This window comes from Vulpes lagopus, chromosome 1 (assembly GCF_018345385.1).
Source record: "Vulpes lagopus strain Blue_001 chromosome 1, ASM1834538v1, whole genome shotgun sequence".
Taxonomy (NCBI): Eukaryota; Metazoa; Chordata; class Mammalia; order Carnivora; family Canidae; genus Vulpes; species Vulpes lagopus.
Window position 1 is genome coordinate 61,435,390 of NC_054824.1, and position 14,649 is coordinate 61,450,038.

The window sequence follows — 14,649 nt, forward strand, 5'->3', positions numbered from 1 at the left end:
CCCCTGATTTTAAATTTTTATCTAAACTTTATTTTATTTTTTAAAAAGATTTTACTTATTTACTAGAGAGAGAGAGAGCACGCAAGGTGAGGTGGGGGGAGCAGAGGGAGAAGGACAAGCAAATTCTCTACTGAGCACGGAGCCCAACACAGGGCTGGATCTCATGACCCCAGATCTCATGACCCCAGACCTCAGATCATGACCTGAGCCAAAAACCAAGAGTCAGATACGTAATTGAGTCACCCAGATGCCCCTATCTAAACATTTTATTTTTTAGAGAGAGAGAGAGAGAGAGATAACGTGTGAGGAGGGAGGAGCAGAGGGGGAGAGAGAATCTTAAGAAGGCTCAACACCCAGCATGGAGCCCAATGAGGGGCTCAGTCTCACGACCCTGAGATCATGACCTGAGCTAAAATCAAGAGTCAGACATTTAAATGACTGAGCCATCCAGGTGTCCCTAAACTTTCATCTAATATCATAGTCAAAAATATATAAAGCAAAGATGACCTGATGAAAAGTTTAAAAATTCACTATTACAATGACAGATCTTAATATACCTCTCTCAGTAATAGATCAAGCAGACAAAAATGCATAAGGTTACAGCAGATTTGAACAGTACAATTAACAAAGTCAATTTAGTGGAATGTGCAGAAGCCCGTAACCAGCAGCTGAAGAATACAACATTTTTAATCACACATGGAACCCTTACAAAATCTGACCAGCTAGTAGGCCATAAAGGAGGTCTCAAGACATTGCAAAGATTCAGAATCACAGAAACCACGTTCTTTAGCCACAATGAACCAAAGGGATTGAAATCTAAAACAAAAAGATAACTAAACGAAGAAAAACTGGTTTGGGAATTTTAAAATATACTCCTAAAAAACTAACAGATCAAAGTAGAAATAATAACGGAAACTGGAAAAAAAAATAATGGAAACTGGAAAATTCTTAAAACTAAAAACATACTAAATGCTCACACATTGCATAATAAAAACTTAGGCAACATCTCAAATGTCCATCAACAGCAGAAAGGGTAAATATATTCATACAATGGAAAGGAATCAGCAATACAAGGAACAAAATAATGATAAAACTGACAACCTGGATAGTCCTCACAGACATTACACCCACTGAAAGAAATCTGACACAGAATATATAACCAATTATCCCATTTATATGATGTTCAAATACAGGCAAGAATCTATGGTGATAAAAGGAAGAATAATGGTTTCTCTTGGAAGAGTTTACTAACTAGAAAGCGACATGAAGGAGGAAGTCTTCTGGGGTGCTGGAAATGCTCTAGATGGTGGTTATGGGAGTCTGTGTGTATATAAAATTCATTAAGTCTAATTAAGACTGTGTACTTTACCGAAAACTAAGTATAACACACAAAAAACCAATCTTAAGAAAAATCCCACAACACTCAAACCAAATGCAGCTAAAGCAATGTTGAGAGGAAAAAGAATAGCCTCAAATATTGACTAGGAAAGAAGTCTGAAAAGAGTAAAAATTAGGTAAGCATAGAACTCAAAGTTACAAAAAGAAAAACAGAACAAATTCATACAAAAGTGAAGGTAATGATGAAAGAAATTAAAAAAGATCTAACCCACTTCTTCCCCCTTCCCTAGGACGCTACTGTCCCTAGAGACTATTTTTCTTTATGTCTATGCATTCCTGTCCACAGGTCCTCTTCCTCTTTTCTCCTGCCACCCCAAATCTCACCCCAATCTCCAATTGCCTGTCCCTATCTCCTCACTCTGGCTGTAGAAATTGGAGAAGCGGTCAAGGGCATCACAGAATTCAGTGGGAAGGCACTTTCTGGGATGGTACAGGTAGCAGAGTGGGGAGACCGGCCAGCAGCGTGGTGACAGGACCAGTATGGAAACTGTTGGACTTGAATCTTCGATAAATAGTTCTTTCTCAGCCTCTTCTTTCTCTGCTTCCTCCTGAGAGACAGAAGGATTTCAAGGGCTCTTGGGTTCCCTTCTTTAGTCTAGTCTTTTACTCTCCTATTCTCCCACTCATTTCCCTTGCCCTTACCTCTTCTTCTTCCAGGCCCTGTTCCTCCTCATTCTCCTGCTCCAAAAGCAGCTTGTCAAGCCGCTGGAGCTGAAAGAGGTGGAACTGGTGCTGCAGCTCCTCAGAGGTGCTCAGGCTCCGCAGCATCTGCTGGGGGAGGCGGTTGGGGAAGCAGAGGCCAATCTGCTCCAGCACAGCCCCCTCCAGCCAGCTCGAGCCCAAGCTCAGGAGACGATCTGCCATGTAGTGCCTGCAGCACACACAGAGCAGGCGAGCCTCAGTGTGGACGCTGGGCCCAGGTCCTGCCTCCCCCTCCAGAACATAGGTTCCTCTGTTGCAGCAGGCCTGAGTCACAGGCCCTGTCTCCCCTCTTCTTCCCTACTCTCTTTCCACCAGCCATGGCCATCTCCGTATCTTAATCTTTCCTCTTCACTGCCTCCACCCCATCTGCCCTCCAAGATTCAAATCTTCACCATCTCCAGATTCTAGGCCTCCCCTTCCCTACCTCTCAGACCTGTACTCACTGATAGAAGTGTTCAAAAGTAGTGGCCAACTCTAGGCCAGAAAGGACCATGATGGGCTCCAGGTGCTGCTGAAGCCGCCCCAGCATCTCCACTCCAGTGGCTCCACCAACCAAGCCACCCTGGATCTGCTGGTCGATATGCCTGGCAAACTGCTCACTTATCTAGGGGGCAACAGAAAGGGGACTGGCCAAGCATGAAGAGGGAGTGGAGCAGTGGAAAGTGGGGAGAGAGAAGAGGTGAAAGGCAGAGAAAGAGGAGAGCTCGCTTCAGGTAACTGGCTGACTAGGAGGCTGGTGGTACTCACGTGGGCAGCAGTGAGGAAGGACTGCTGTAGCAATGCACCGGAGAAGCCACTGCGCAGAGCCAGTGTGAAGGCTGCCCGAGGCCCAAAGAGCTCTGAACCTGCTCTCTGCAAGTGCTCATAGAGCTTACAGTAACGAGGCACAAAGTCAGGGGCCCTCCAGGCTGCTGCCAGGAACCTGCTGACCTGAGGAAGGAGGAGAAGTAACAATAGCTGCAGTAGCCTAGCAGCCCCGTTCCGCCTCAGACTACAGCTTCCTTGACTCACCTGCTCCTGCACCACACTCAGCCAGCACTGGGTTATGTTCCTCAGGCTGCTGCTTGGAAGAGCTGGTGAGGGCCCGGGGCTCCGATCCCGGACCTTACTGTTCTTACCGACTGCGGAAACAGAGGGCAAGGGATGCGGCTTTGTCTCAGCCCCTGAGTGAACCTAAGGGTCTTGGGTACCGACCTCTGGAAAGGCCCAGAGCAGAGCAGTCGGAAAGAGTAAGATTCAAGATGTGGAGGAGCCAGGTACCACCACTGCCCAGGTTCTTAGCTGAACAGGCCATTGCTGGGACTTACTCGGCCGAGTGGATGGCTCAGGAGAAGGCCCGGGTGGAGGTTCTACATGCACCAGCAAATGACAAAGGCGACGAACTCGAGAGGCAAATGATGCTGCTCGATTCACGGGGTTCTGAGAGCTCTCCCTTTGCTCCAAGTACTGATCCAGTAGCCATCCCAGGGAGCTCACCCCCTCTGGATCTAAAAGAAGATAGGTCAGAAACAGGTGATGGGAAATAGGGAGACAGGCAGCCCAGGAAGAGGAGAGAGAAGGCCCAATTACACAGAAAGGCCTGGGAGGCAGACAAGCCGAGGCTCACTTTACCTGGAGTCTGGGGGTGTGCTAACAGGGTGGGGGTGGGGTGGAGGAGAAGATTCAAATACTAGAGGCTCAAGGAGCAGTCCCTAGGGCAGGAAGGAGAGAAACACTGAGGCGATAGGCCTTTGGGGATAAAGACAGGGACCAAGAGAATCAACTCAGGTGATCCCTGGGAATAATTATAAGGGGCTGGTTAGTGGGGCCCAGGGTCAGGATGGTTACCGGGGGAAGTGATGTTCTGCACCAGGGGGCTGACCAGGGCCTCCCAGCAGGTCTTGCCCAGTGCTTGGGCAGCCTCGTCATCAGGGAGGAAGCGATCAGCAAAATTCTGCTCATGGCGCAGAACCCTGTTGAGTCTGGGAAGAAGGAGTATGTGGTCAAGACTTTAAGGCACAGGTCTCTCTGAGGCCTCCACTCAAGTGTTATCAGCTCCCACTTTCACTACGGTTGGCTCCCTAACCAGCTTGTTGACATAAGCACACGTGTCACCTCTGTGACACTCCCTTTATGTCCTGGCTGCCGCTTTACCTTTCAGACTCCTGCAGAAGTCTCCCACCACCTACATTTTTAAAAATTTTATTTATTTATTTGAGAGAGAGAGAGAGAGTGGAGAGAGGGAGAAAGAACCTGAAGCAGATGCCGCACAGAACACAGAGCCCAACGTGGGGCTTGATCACCTAATGGTGAGACCATGACCTGAGCCAAAACCAAGAGTCAGATGTTCAACCAATTGAGTCATCCAGGCGCCCCTCCCAACTGCCTACTTCTTAACAGTGTCCTCCTACTATATTAACTTCTCCTCCCTCCCATCAACCTGGCCAGCCCACTGCCTGCTCCACCCACCGGGGACAGAGCTGGAGGAGGCGCTTGCGGTCCTCTGCTATGTCCCGGCTCCAGGCTTGTGCCCGAATGGTATAGAAGAGACATGTACGGCGACACAGCTGCTCCCGGAATAGTGGCCAGAAAGTGGGCTTGGGGCCCAGGACCTCCACACCTCGAACCCGGGTGTCGATGCCGCCCTGTAACATGCACAGACTTGTCTATTACCTTAGCCACCCAGCCAACAAGCACTGCAAAAAAAAAAAAAAAAAAAAAAAAAAGAAAAAGAAAAAGCCAGGCCTCATGCCCTGAGTTCCCTGGAGACACTCAAACTCAACAGGCTCCTGGGCCATCCCCAAGAAGATGTGAGGCCTGAGCCTGGCATGCAAATGCTGGGGAATGCAATCACTATGAAGACCCTATGCTACCCCGTGATCCCCAGCCCGGCCTCTCCCCTAACCCTACCTGCTGGCAGCGCTTTATGCGGATCTGGATGATGGGCCAGAAACGGTTCAGGTTCTCCAGGAGGATCACCCGGCTGGCGGAGGGCATCACATTGACCTGATGGGGTAGGGGAGGAGAAAGAACTATCACCTCCAGAAGTTGGGCTAGAGGAACTACTGACAGCAACCAAATCCTGTGACAGTGTGTGCTCTTTACTTCTGTCCTAAACCCACGGAACCACGCAAATTTGCATGCTGAGCTCTGCTCTCACTGCTTAGGAGACAAAGCCTGCCTGGGGGAAGGAACGTGGGAATCTCCCAGGGACTGGATCCTTCCCAGGAGGTCCTGGGATGGAAAGATGGGGAGTAAGGTCAAGAGGGGCACCAGGGTCCCCACCGTGTTGAGCTCAGTGTTGATGCAGCTGGCACTGTCACCTCCGAACACCACCACCCTTGCCGGCATGTAACTTGAGTCCTCACTGGCCACGAGCAAAGTCAGCTGCCTGGGAGAGGAAAAACAATCATTTAGACCTGGGGCCTTGGTCTTTGTTCAAAATGACTTCAACCCGGGCAGCCCCGGTGGTGCAGCGGTTTAGTGCTGCCTGCAGCCCAGGGTGTGATCCTAGGGACCCAGGATCGAGTCCCACCTCAGGCTCCCTGCATGGAACCTGCTTCTCCCTCTGCCTGTCTCTCCCTCTTTCTCTATCGCTCATGAATAGATAAATAAACAATTTTTTTAAAAAATGACTTCAACCCACTACTTCCTCCTCAGACCCCCATCCCACTGCCTCCTTAAGTGTTAGTCTTCCCCAGAGCCTCTGCTCTGTCTTCCGCCAAAGTGACTTTATTTAAAATCAGTTTCGGGATGCCTGGATGGCTCAGTGATTGAGTGTCTGCCTTCAGGAACAGCGTAATCCTGGGGTCCTGAGATCGAGTCCCACATCAGGCTCCCCACAGAGAGCCTGCTTCTATCTCTGCTTCTTTCTGTGTCTCTCATGAATAAATAAAATCTTTTAAAGAAGAAAAAAAAAACCATAGTTTCAACCAAAAACCAATTCCCTAATGACTCTAAATCCACATCTCTACCCTAGATGGCTCCTCTCAGCTTTCATGCTGTGTACCCAGCAGATGTTTCCATATCACACCCCATAGGCACCTCAAAGTCAACATGCCCAAATGGAACCATTATCTATCCACAGAGGTCTGCTCTTCTTCCTACAGTCCTCTAGGGAAGAAAACTGCCATCTCACTAGAGTACTCACATTAAACTGTGTGACTTCTCTGGCTCATGGCTTCCCTCATGTCAGTGGCGCATCCTGTAGACTTGAGATCTGTCTGCTACTCCTTCCTTATTTCCATTCCCTCTGCCTAACTGAAAACATTCATTTCTTTTTTTTTTTTTTTAAGATTTATTTAGTTATTCATGAGAGACACAGAGAGAGAGAGAATCCCGAATCCCGGAATCACAACCTGGGCCAAAGGCAGGCGCCCAACCACTGAGCCAGCCAGGCATCCTGAAAACATTCATTTCTCAACGAGACCACCGCATAAACCTTCCAACTCTGGCCTTCAACCCAAACTCTCATAATCACCAGGGTGACTTTTCTAGAAAAGAAAAAAGAAAAGAAAAGAAAAGAATTCAGTTTTGTCTCTTGTATTCTTAAAATCCTTTAGAGGCTCCCTCAGTTTCAGAATAGCGTTCAAACTACTTAGCTTACAAAACTCTGTGGTCTGGCTCTACCTAGTTTTCTGGCTTTGTCTCTTGCTATTTTTCATGACACACATCCTTCTTTTTTTTTTTTAAGATTTTATTTATTTATTCATGAGAGAGAGAGAGAGAGAGAGAGAGAGAGAGAGAGGCAGAGACACAGGTAGAGGGAGAAGCAGGCTCCATGTAGGAGCCTGACATGGGACTCGATCCCAGGTCTCTAGGATCAGGCCCTGGGCTGAAGGCAGCACTAAACCACCGAGCCACCCTGGCTGCCCAACAACACACCCTTCATTCCAGCCAGTCACTTAAACTTCCCTGTGTTTCTTACTTCCATTTTACACAGATGCTATCCCTCTGCCTGGACTAGCCACTGCCTCTCTTTATATAGCTAATTTCTACTTTGAAAGAACTCATTTAACATCTCCTTCTGGAAGACTTCTCTCACCTCTTACTTGGCCTCAGGGTCCACGTCACTTTTTCTTACTCTTACTGATTTTCCAGACTAACTCCCCAACAAGACCACAAGTTCCCTGAGGATGGGTACTATATCTAATTGTCCTTATAGCCCTAGACCATGGCCCAGTGCCTGGCACAGAGTATACATTAAGCAAGCACCCATGGAAAGAATGAATAAGAAAGTTATCAACTTCGCACAACACCATGCACATCTGTCCCTAGTAGGAGGAGCATGTCAACAGGCTCAGGGAGTGAAAATGTCTATACTATACAAGGAATGTGGATCTATGTGTCTATCTATTCACTGCACAGGATGGGTTTGAGTGTGTCCCTAACGCCTAGGGTTTATAGAGTCACACATGTGGGTGCTTGGAGAATGTATACTGGGGTGTATCAAAGTATTCACGCGTGTGTGTATGCATATGTGCACATGAGCATGTTCATACCTAACAAGAACACCACGGTGCATGTGCAAGGTGATGTAATGGGAGCCAGTGCTGCCGTTGGACTCCCAGTAGGTCTTGGGGTTGCGGTCCGTCAGCTTGCTGGCCCGGTGCGGGTTGGAGGACACCTCCACCTTCTCCCAGCACTTGTCCTCCTTCACTTCCACACTGGAGCCTAGGGGTAAGTGGGAGGGGGTGGCCATCACAGTCTAGTTAGTTGAGAGAGAAGAAAGGAAAGAGACGGGGAAAACAAATACTGGGGTGGAAGCCAGAAGAAAGCAGATTGGGGCACAGACCCTGGCAGAGATGCCTGAGAAACACGTCAAAGAAGGGGATGTTGATGGGTTGGTGGGTTCGTCGGTGGTCTTCGATCTGGCCCAGCACCATCTGCAGTGGGAACAGTGGAGAGAAGGGATATGGGGAGGAGGGAAGAGTGTGAACATACAGAAACATGTATGGAGAACAAGTCAAGGGGCAACAAAACACTCAACCTCTCTCTTCACACATTTTGGCAGAACAGGACCATGTGGGGTAAAGACTGGGGAAACAAGTGCCCCAGATTTGCTACCATTTGTGCCAAATAGGGTTACCAAAGGAGGACCCACAATGAATCCTCTTCCCCTGCTTCTGGTTTACGTTCTCCCTCAGCTCTGGACCCACACGCCTCCTCACCTGAATGCAGCCAGCCAGGATGCTGGACGTAAGGTTACTGTAGAGTTGGGCATGTTTTTCACACTCTGTCACCAGGTCCCGAAGCTCACAGGCCAGCAGCAGCTGAGCCGAGTGCTTGTCTAGGACTTTGGAGAGGGCCTCTTTGGCTCCCAGGCAGCAGAGAACCACAGCATAGTCCTTATGCATTGAGGCCAGGCGATGCAGAAAGTAGAGCAGCTCCTGAACAATCTGAGCCCAGAGCCACAGAGATTAACATATGGGAAACAAAAGGCAGGCCACATAAGGGATGAGGGGTGGGTTTAGAAAACAGAATGTGGCAGATGAGTTTTCGGAGAAGCCTGAAAGCCCAGGAAAAGGAGAGTACCAAAGGTTGGGATAGAGCAGTAGGGTGCTGGGACTCCAGAGCCGGCAGAGCCTAGGCACAGCTCCCAATGCTTTTTCCTGCCAGGGCGAAGCTCTCAAGAGCCTGCCTTGGTGCCTGAGCCTTGGTCTAAAACACATAAACCCGAAAGGGTAGAGAGTGAGGAATGTTTGGATCGGTGAATGTGAGCTTCTCCCAAACTCAGAATCTAAAATGCAGCTGCAGCCAATAAATTTATACTTCCAAGGCCCCAGTTCTCAGGACTCTGATATGTCATTCCTTCCTAATTACCCCTCTGCATTCAGACCCACCCAAAAAGGTTGCGCTTTGCCTTCCAGAGCCTCACAAGGTAGCTGATGCCCCCAGAAGCTGCCATTCCCTCCCCTGCATTTGCCAGGGCTCTGGTACCTCATAGTCACTGCTAGGGCCACTGAGACAGTTGAGGCAGGGCTCCAAGACCTCGTGCCAGGGGAGGACCATCGCCTCGGGGTGATCCAGCAGCCGGGTCATGACCCTGGTTGGGGGATGGAGACAAGCAAAATCCCTGCAGTCTGCCAGCTCCCCTGGCCTCTGATGCATGGGTGCCCCAACAGGCCCCTCACCTCAGTGCAGTCAGCAGCAGAGTTTTGTTGGGCCCTGGGGCGTCCAGAGTCCTCAGCAGCAGGAGGAAGGGCTGGGTCTCCTGCTGGAGGCGCTTGAGGAGGGGCCTCATGGCGCCGCTGGGGCCGCCCTCATGGCACAGCACTCGTTCCAAGCTCAGGAGGAGCTCTGCAGACGGGCCTCCCGCCAGGGATCGGATCAGGCGCTCAGGGGACCCATCCTGGCCTGGGGCACCAGGGGTTTCCAGTGCTGCTGCCCGGACACATGGGAGGGAAAAAATGAGTATGAAGAGGAGTCATGCAAGTTGGTCAAACTGAGAACTGGGCAGGTCCAGAAAATCACCCCCCAATTTTCCTCCTGTTGGGAGGATGTCTGTAGTTTGCACCAAACTATGGGGGATTTTCTTCTCTGGACCCAAATGCATAGCTAGCTGCGTCTAGAAATAAAGTTTAGTATGGCAAACACTATTAGGTTAAACACACACATTTTTAATCTCATATAGTCATACAATTACCTGTTATTATTAAGTGGTAGTTCTGCTGTTACATAAGCCAATAAATATAAGCTATTATAATTATACCTCCCTACTACCTAGCATGGTGGCTTTAAAGATTTTATTTTAAAGTAATCTCTACACCCAACATGGGGCTGGAACTTACAACCCCAAGATCAAGAGTCACAGGCTCTACTGATTGCACTAACCAGACACCCCATATACTGGCCTTAGATAATTTTCCTTACCTATCCTAGAGTCTCCTTCTCCTCTTCGTCAGAAAGTTCTACTTAAGACCTAACTTGAGTGCCAAAACCCTTACTCCTTTCCTAGAGGTTCATTGTATCTTTCCAGTAAGGTACTAGTATATAAGCCTTAGCTCTCCTGGCCACAGGCTGGCACCACCTGATTCCTCAGAAGAACCACCCCATCCACAATGGTACCTGTGTGCTCAGGACTGCCTGGTGGTTCTGAGTAGCGATTGAGAAGCATCATGAGTATGGTGCGTGTGGTAGGCATGGGTTCTGTCCCCGGTGCTATCCCAGAGTGCCTGAATAAGGTATCTCTCAGCTCTCGGGTTATAATCTGGTCCCCCAGAGTGTGGTGGTTGCACAGAAGCAGATTGAGCAGGAGCAGACCATTTCTCACAGCAGAGGAGCACCTGTGAGGAAGGCGGTAACCCGGGAAGAAGTTGAAAGAGAGTGAATGCAATGGAAGCAGAGAGCAAGTCTAGAAAGGAGGAGGGCTGCAGCTAGGGAGGAAAGGGCTCCAGGGCTCCTTCTGAGGCCAGGACACCCAGCTCCCTGACCTCAGGTCACTTCCCCCAACCCCAGGAAGGAAGGTCAGGGTGCCCCTGCTCTCCCTGGGGAACTCCCTACCCCCAATATACTAACAACAGTCAGAGAGGGCCACCAATGTTTCATCCAGAGATAACAACATAAGGGAAATTTCTGTGAAGCAGATGAGATGTGGGCAGAGCAGTAGTGGGGCTTGGGGCTTAGCGGAAGTTTGGAGGGTGATGCGCTAACCCCTCCGTGTTCAGCATCAGGATCACGGCCGCAGGGACAGTAAGGAGCAGGCTCTCAGAGCCTGGGCGGGTGGCTGAGTCAATGCTGGCGAAGATCTCTCTGGTCATCTGGGCATCAAACAAAGGGTGGATAGGATCTCGGCCGGTAACAAAAGTGGGGATCTCCGAGGAGCTGGCAATGGCCAGCATCTTCAGTGCCTGCAATGGGGATGTGGAAGCAGAGTTAGTGGTGGGCAGAGCCACCCTGCAGAAAAAGAGGAGAGCCAGGTCCTCACTCTCAACTCCAAACTTTGGGGCAGCTGAGCTGTTTGCAAGTAGGTCAAGTAGGAGATGAAAATGAAGGAGGTCATGATGGGATATCAAATGCTACAAACAAAAAGAGAGAGAAGCAAAGAAAGCATAGAAAAAAATGAGGCTCAGTGATAAAATCAGCCTGCCACTTCGCTCTGCCAGCGACGAGGCTGAGTGGCTGAGTGGCGTGACCGTCCCCTCCCGCAGCTTCCTCTCAGGGTTAGGACCTTTCCACAGCATCTAGTTGTCTTCCAAGGCATTCCTTAACACTGTCTTCCATCTCACTTGACCACCCCCGCTTTGCAAAACCTCTCTTCTCTTGAGTTCCAGGACTTCATATTGTCCTGGTCGGCCTGCCTCTCTGGAATTCCTCGGCCTAATCCTTGAACATGGAAGTTCCTGACCCTTTTCACTCTGCACTCCCTGCTTAGGCAACCTCATCTACTCCCACGGGTTCAATCACCACTGATATGCCGACACTGCAAACCTATGTCCCTGAGCCTCCAAAGCCAGTAGCCAACCTTCCTCAATAAGACTACTTGGGTTGTCTCACAGAAAGAGGGGCTGGAATTACAGGAAAAAATTCTTGGAATTTCTGAACTTGTTTGCTGGTACTATATAGAAAATTAAATGAAGATGAACACTATACCATTAGAGTGGAGGCTCTCTTCCCTGGGGAAAGGGTTAACACTTGAGAAGAAACCTGCTAGGGTTAGAGATTAGAACTAATTCTCAGGACACTCTCCCTTTTAAGGCCTGAACCTTCCATGCATATGCTACCTTTATAATGAGGCTTTATCCCTTCGGTTACCATCCTCTCCCCAATTAGCTGGATTCTGTAAGCCTGAGGTTATAAACAAGATGATGGGGATCCCTGGGTGGCGCAGCGGTTTGGCGCCTGCCTTTGGCCCAGGGCGCGATCCTGGAGACCCGGGATCGAGTCCCACATGGGGCTCCTGGTGCATGGAGCCTGCTTCTCCCTCTGCCTGTGTCTCTGCCTCTCTTTCTCTCTCTGTGTGACTATCATAATAAAAAAAAAATTAAAAAAAAAAAAAACAAGATGATGCAATTCTGCTACGGGGCAAGTGTTTGAATTTAGGGGCCAGTGCTGTATTTTGATCATGTGATCTGAAAGGGTCAGTACGGAATTCTCTGAGCAAACATGGCCTAGACACAAATGCTTGGCTGCTCTTCAGAGGAGCAGCACCTAGCTGGCCCTGCACAGGAAAGAGCCTCCCAACCTCGCTCTGGAACAGCCTGCTCTAAGAGGACCTGTGCTCCTGTCCATGCTGTTGCCATTATACTCCTGGAATCCATTCTCAGAACTAATTCAGATGAAGCCTACCTGTTCCCCTCAGGGACCCCAGGCTATACAGAACACACCCTGCCCACACCTCCTACCAGCCAGCACTTGTATCTGGAGTAGTCAGGAAGCCAATTTTGTGAGCTCCCCTGAACGAGGGCCCCCCTTCTCCATCCTCTAGGCCCAGGGTGGCAAGGCACCCACATCTGGCAAGGGAGTATTTTCTATGTAAGGGTATCACTCAGATCAAAGGGTAAAAAATTACTTTGTCACATGCAGAAAATTAGTCTCTAGCCAAACACTTACGGGTACCTAAAAAGACATGGGAAATTCGACAAAACTAAAAGCACAACTCCAGATCTTCTCCCCATAGCTTTCCTCCCCCTACATTCCCCCACTAAGTAAATGGCCTATGCATCCCCTCTGTTGCTCCATTTTAAATCTGGGAGTCGTTCTTAAAAATATCCTAGTCCCTTTGTCCAAACACGCACTCAATCTCCAAGACTGTCCAGCTGACACCCTTAACCCACCTGTATCTTTCTATCCCAAGCCTCCTCCCTGGTCTAAGTCACCACAGCACTTCCCCAAGGTCAGCAGTGCCCAGCCTGCCCTCTTGCCCATCGTTCTCTCCCGCCAGGCCCAGTCCACTCACCGCCAGCCCCGCCTGCTGCACCAAGACGGAGGTCTTATATTCTTGCATGCAAACCAGTACGGCGTAGATGCCACCCTCTCTGGCAAAGAGTGGGCGCCACTCGTGCTTGGTCATCAGCAGGTAGAGGAGACGCAGAGCCAGTACCACCAGCATCTTCTCTCCCACCTGGTTGGTCAGCAGCTCCACCAGTGTCTTCACTAGCTTCTCTCTTAGAGAGAAGAGACATGGCCGTTTCCCATCCCCAAAGTCACACCTGACTCCCTGCCCAACCCCTTCCAACAAGATCCCCCCACGCTCCCCAACCTGCACTCCTCACCTTAGGCTCACCCCTCATCCCCTTTCCTCTGCCAGCTAACTGCCTCTGGCTCCTCGCTGCACCAAGGAGACCATAGGGCAAAAACTGTCACAAACTCTGGCTTACCCTTTCAAATAAGTCTATTTGTAATTCTTATCACGATGCCTAAAAGGTCTTTTTTACAAAACACAGGACAGGCAGCTTCAGTCAGAGGATGAGAAAACACGCAAGAATGGCTGAGAAATGTTTAGAAAGAAACAAGGGTAGGAAAAAAAAAAAAAGAAACAAGGGTAGACTCATATGCTAGCTATCAAAATATAAACTCGAGAAAATTAAAACTCTAGTAAAGACACAGGGTAGATACAGATCGCTAGATAAGGGTAACATCCCAGCCAGTAAGAACAGCAAGGGCCATGCGACCTGTGAGGTGGAGACAGCAGAAACAGTTACAGCTGGAGCAATGCCTCAGGCCCATCAGCATAAGGAAACTGCAAACAGATTTTAAAATATTTACAAAATACAGGGAAATATTTTTTTATAATTTTGGAAAAGGACAGAGACACCCAAAACCTAGAAGCCATTAAAAGTTTTAAAATAGGGATGCCTGGGTGGCTCAGTGGTTTAGCTCCTGCCTTAGGCCCAGGGTGCGACCCTGGAGTCCTGGGATCGAGTCCCACATCGGGCTCCCTGCATGGAGCCTGCTTCTCCCTCTGCCTGTGTCTCTGCCTCTCTCTCTGTGTCTCTCATGAGTAAATAAATAAATAAAATCTTTTTAAAAAAAAGTTTTAAAATATTCTAATTTAAAATTCTAAAACTTTAGCAGAGTGAAAGACACTGTCCATAAAGCTAAGAGATAAGCAATTATGAGGAAGGGAAAGAGTCCTATGAACTGCTGATCTGAAGAGAAGAAAGAAGTGCTCCAGAGTCCCTAGCTCACCCTGAACATCACAAGGAGGAAAACAGTGAAATTATCTTTCTCCATAGTGAGAGATACATATTGAGGAGGTAGCCTGGGAAAATTCTGTCTGTCTTTTCTCATGAGCTTTATGATGACAACAACATGAATCAAATGTGCTTCAAATATAAATCCCCTTCTGTAGCCAGGATTTATTATAAACAAGTTAATACCACATGAGCCATATATATGAATGGATATAGAAATATAAGTAAGAAAGTTTACCAAAATGTGAACAGTGACTCTTTCTCCAAAGGTTTTTCAGATAATTTTTATCTTCATAATTTTCTAACTTTTTTTACAGGACGCATATATTATTTTATGTTCAGAAAAGTTAATACAATTTTGAAAAAAAAAAGGCAAAATACATGAAACACTAGCAACAGATTAATATCCAGATTGCCTACAAATCAGTAAGAAAAA

The 14,649-nt window shown here is 48.7% G+C and overlaps 1 protein-coding gene across 3 annotated transcripts in view; it reads right to left on the bottom strand.

Moving 5' to 3' along the window:
* Positions 1-14,649, bottom strand: part of CUL9 (cullin 9) — a 38,968-nt gene that overhangs the window by 16,836 nt on the left and 7,483 nt on the right. For 2 of the 3 annotated variants that reach the window (XM_041762964.1, XM_041762951.1), the window contains 18 exons: positions 12,977-13,184; positions 10,732-10,928; positions 10,147-10,364; positions 9,213-9,462; positions 9,019-9,124; positions 8,250-8,477; positions 7,874-7,964; positions 7,581-7,752; positions 5,365-5,470; positions 4,990-5,085; positions 4,549-4,724; positions 3,928-4,061; positions 3,408-3,587; positions 3,112-3,221; positions 2,848-3,030; positions 2,544-2,704; positions 2,041-2,269; positions 1,757-1,946 (listed from right to left, as the gene is read on the bottom strand). In XM_041762964.1, the coding sequence (XP_041618898.1) occupies positions 1,757-1,946; positions 2,041-2,269; positions 2,544-2,704; positions 2,848-3,030; positions 3,112-3,221; positions 3,408-3,587; positions 3,928-4,061; positions 4,549-4,724; positions 4,990-5,085; positions 5,365-5,470; positions 7,581-7,752; positions 7,874-7,964; positions 8,250-8,477; positions 9,019-9,124; positions 9,213-9,462; positions 10,147-10,364; positions 10,732-10,928; positions 12,977-13,184 (3,035 nt within the window). The remainder of the gene's footprint in view (positions 1-1,756; positions 1,947-2,040; positions 2,270-2,543; positions 2,705-2,847; positions 3,031-3,111; positions 3,222-3,407; positions 3,588-3,927; positions 4,062-4,548; positions 4,725-4,989; positions 5,086-5,364; positions 5,471-7,580; positions 7,753-7,873; positions 7,965-8,249; positions 8,478-9,018; positions 9,125-9,212; positions 9,463-10,146; positions 10,365-10,731; positions 10,929-12,976; positions 13,185-14,649) is intronic. The other variant, XM_041762959.1, reaches the window with a different exon arrangement.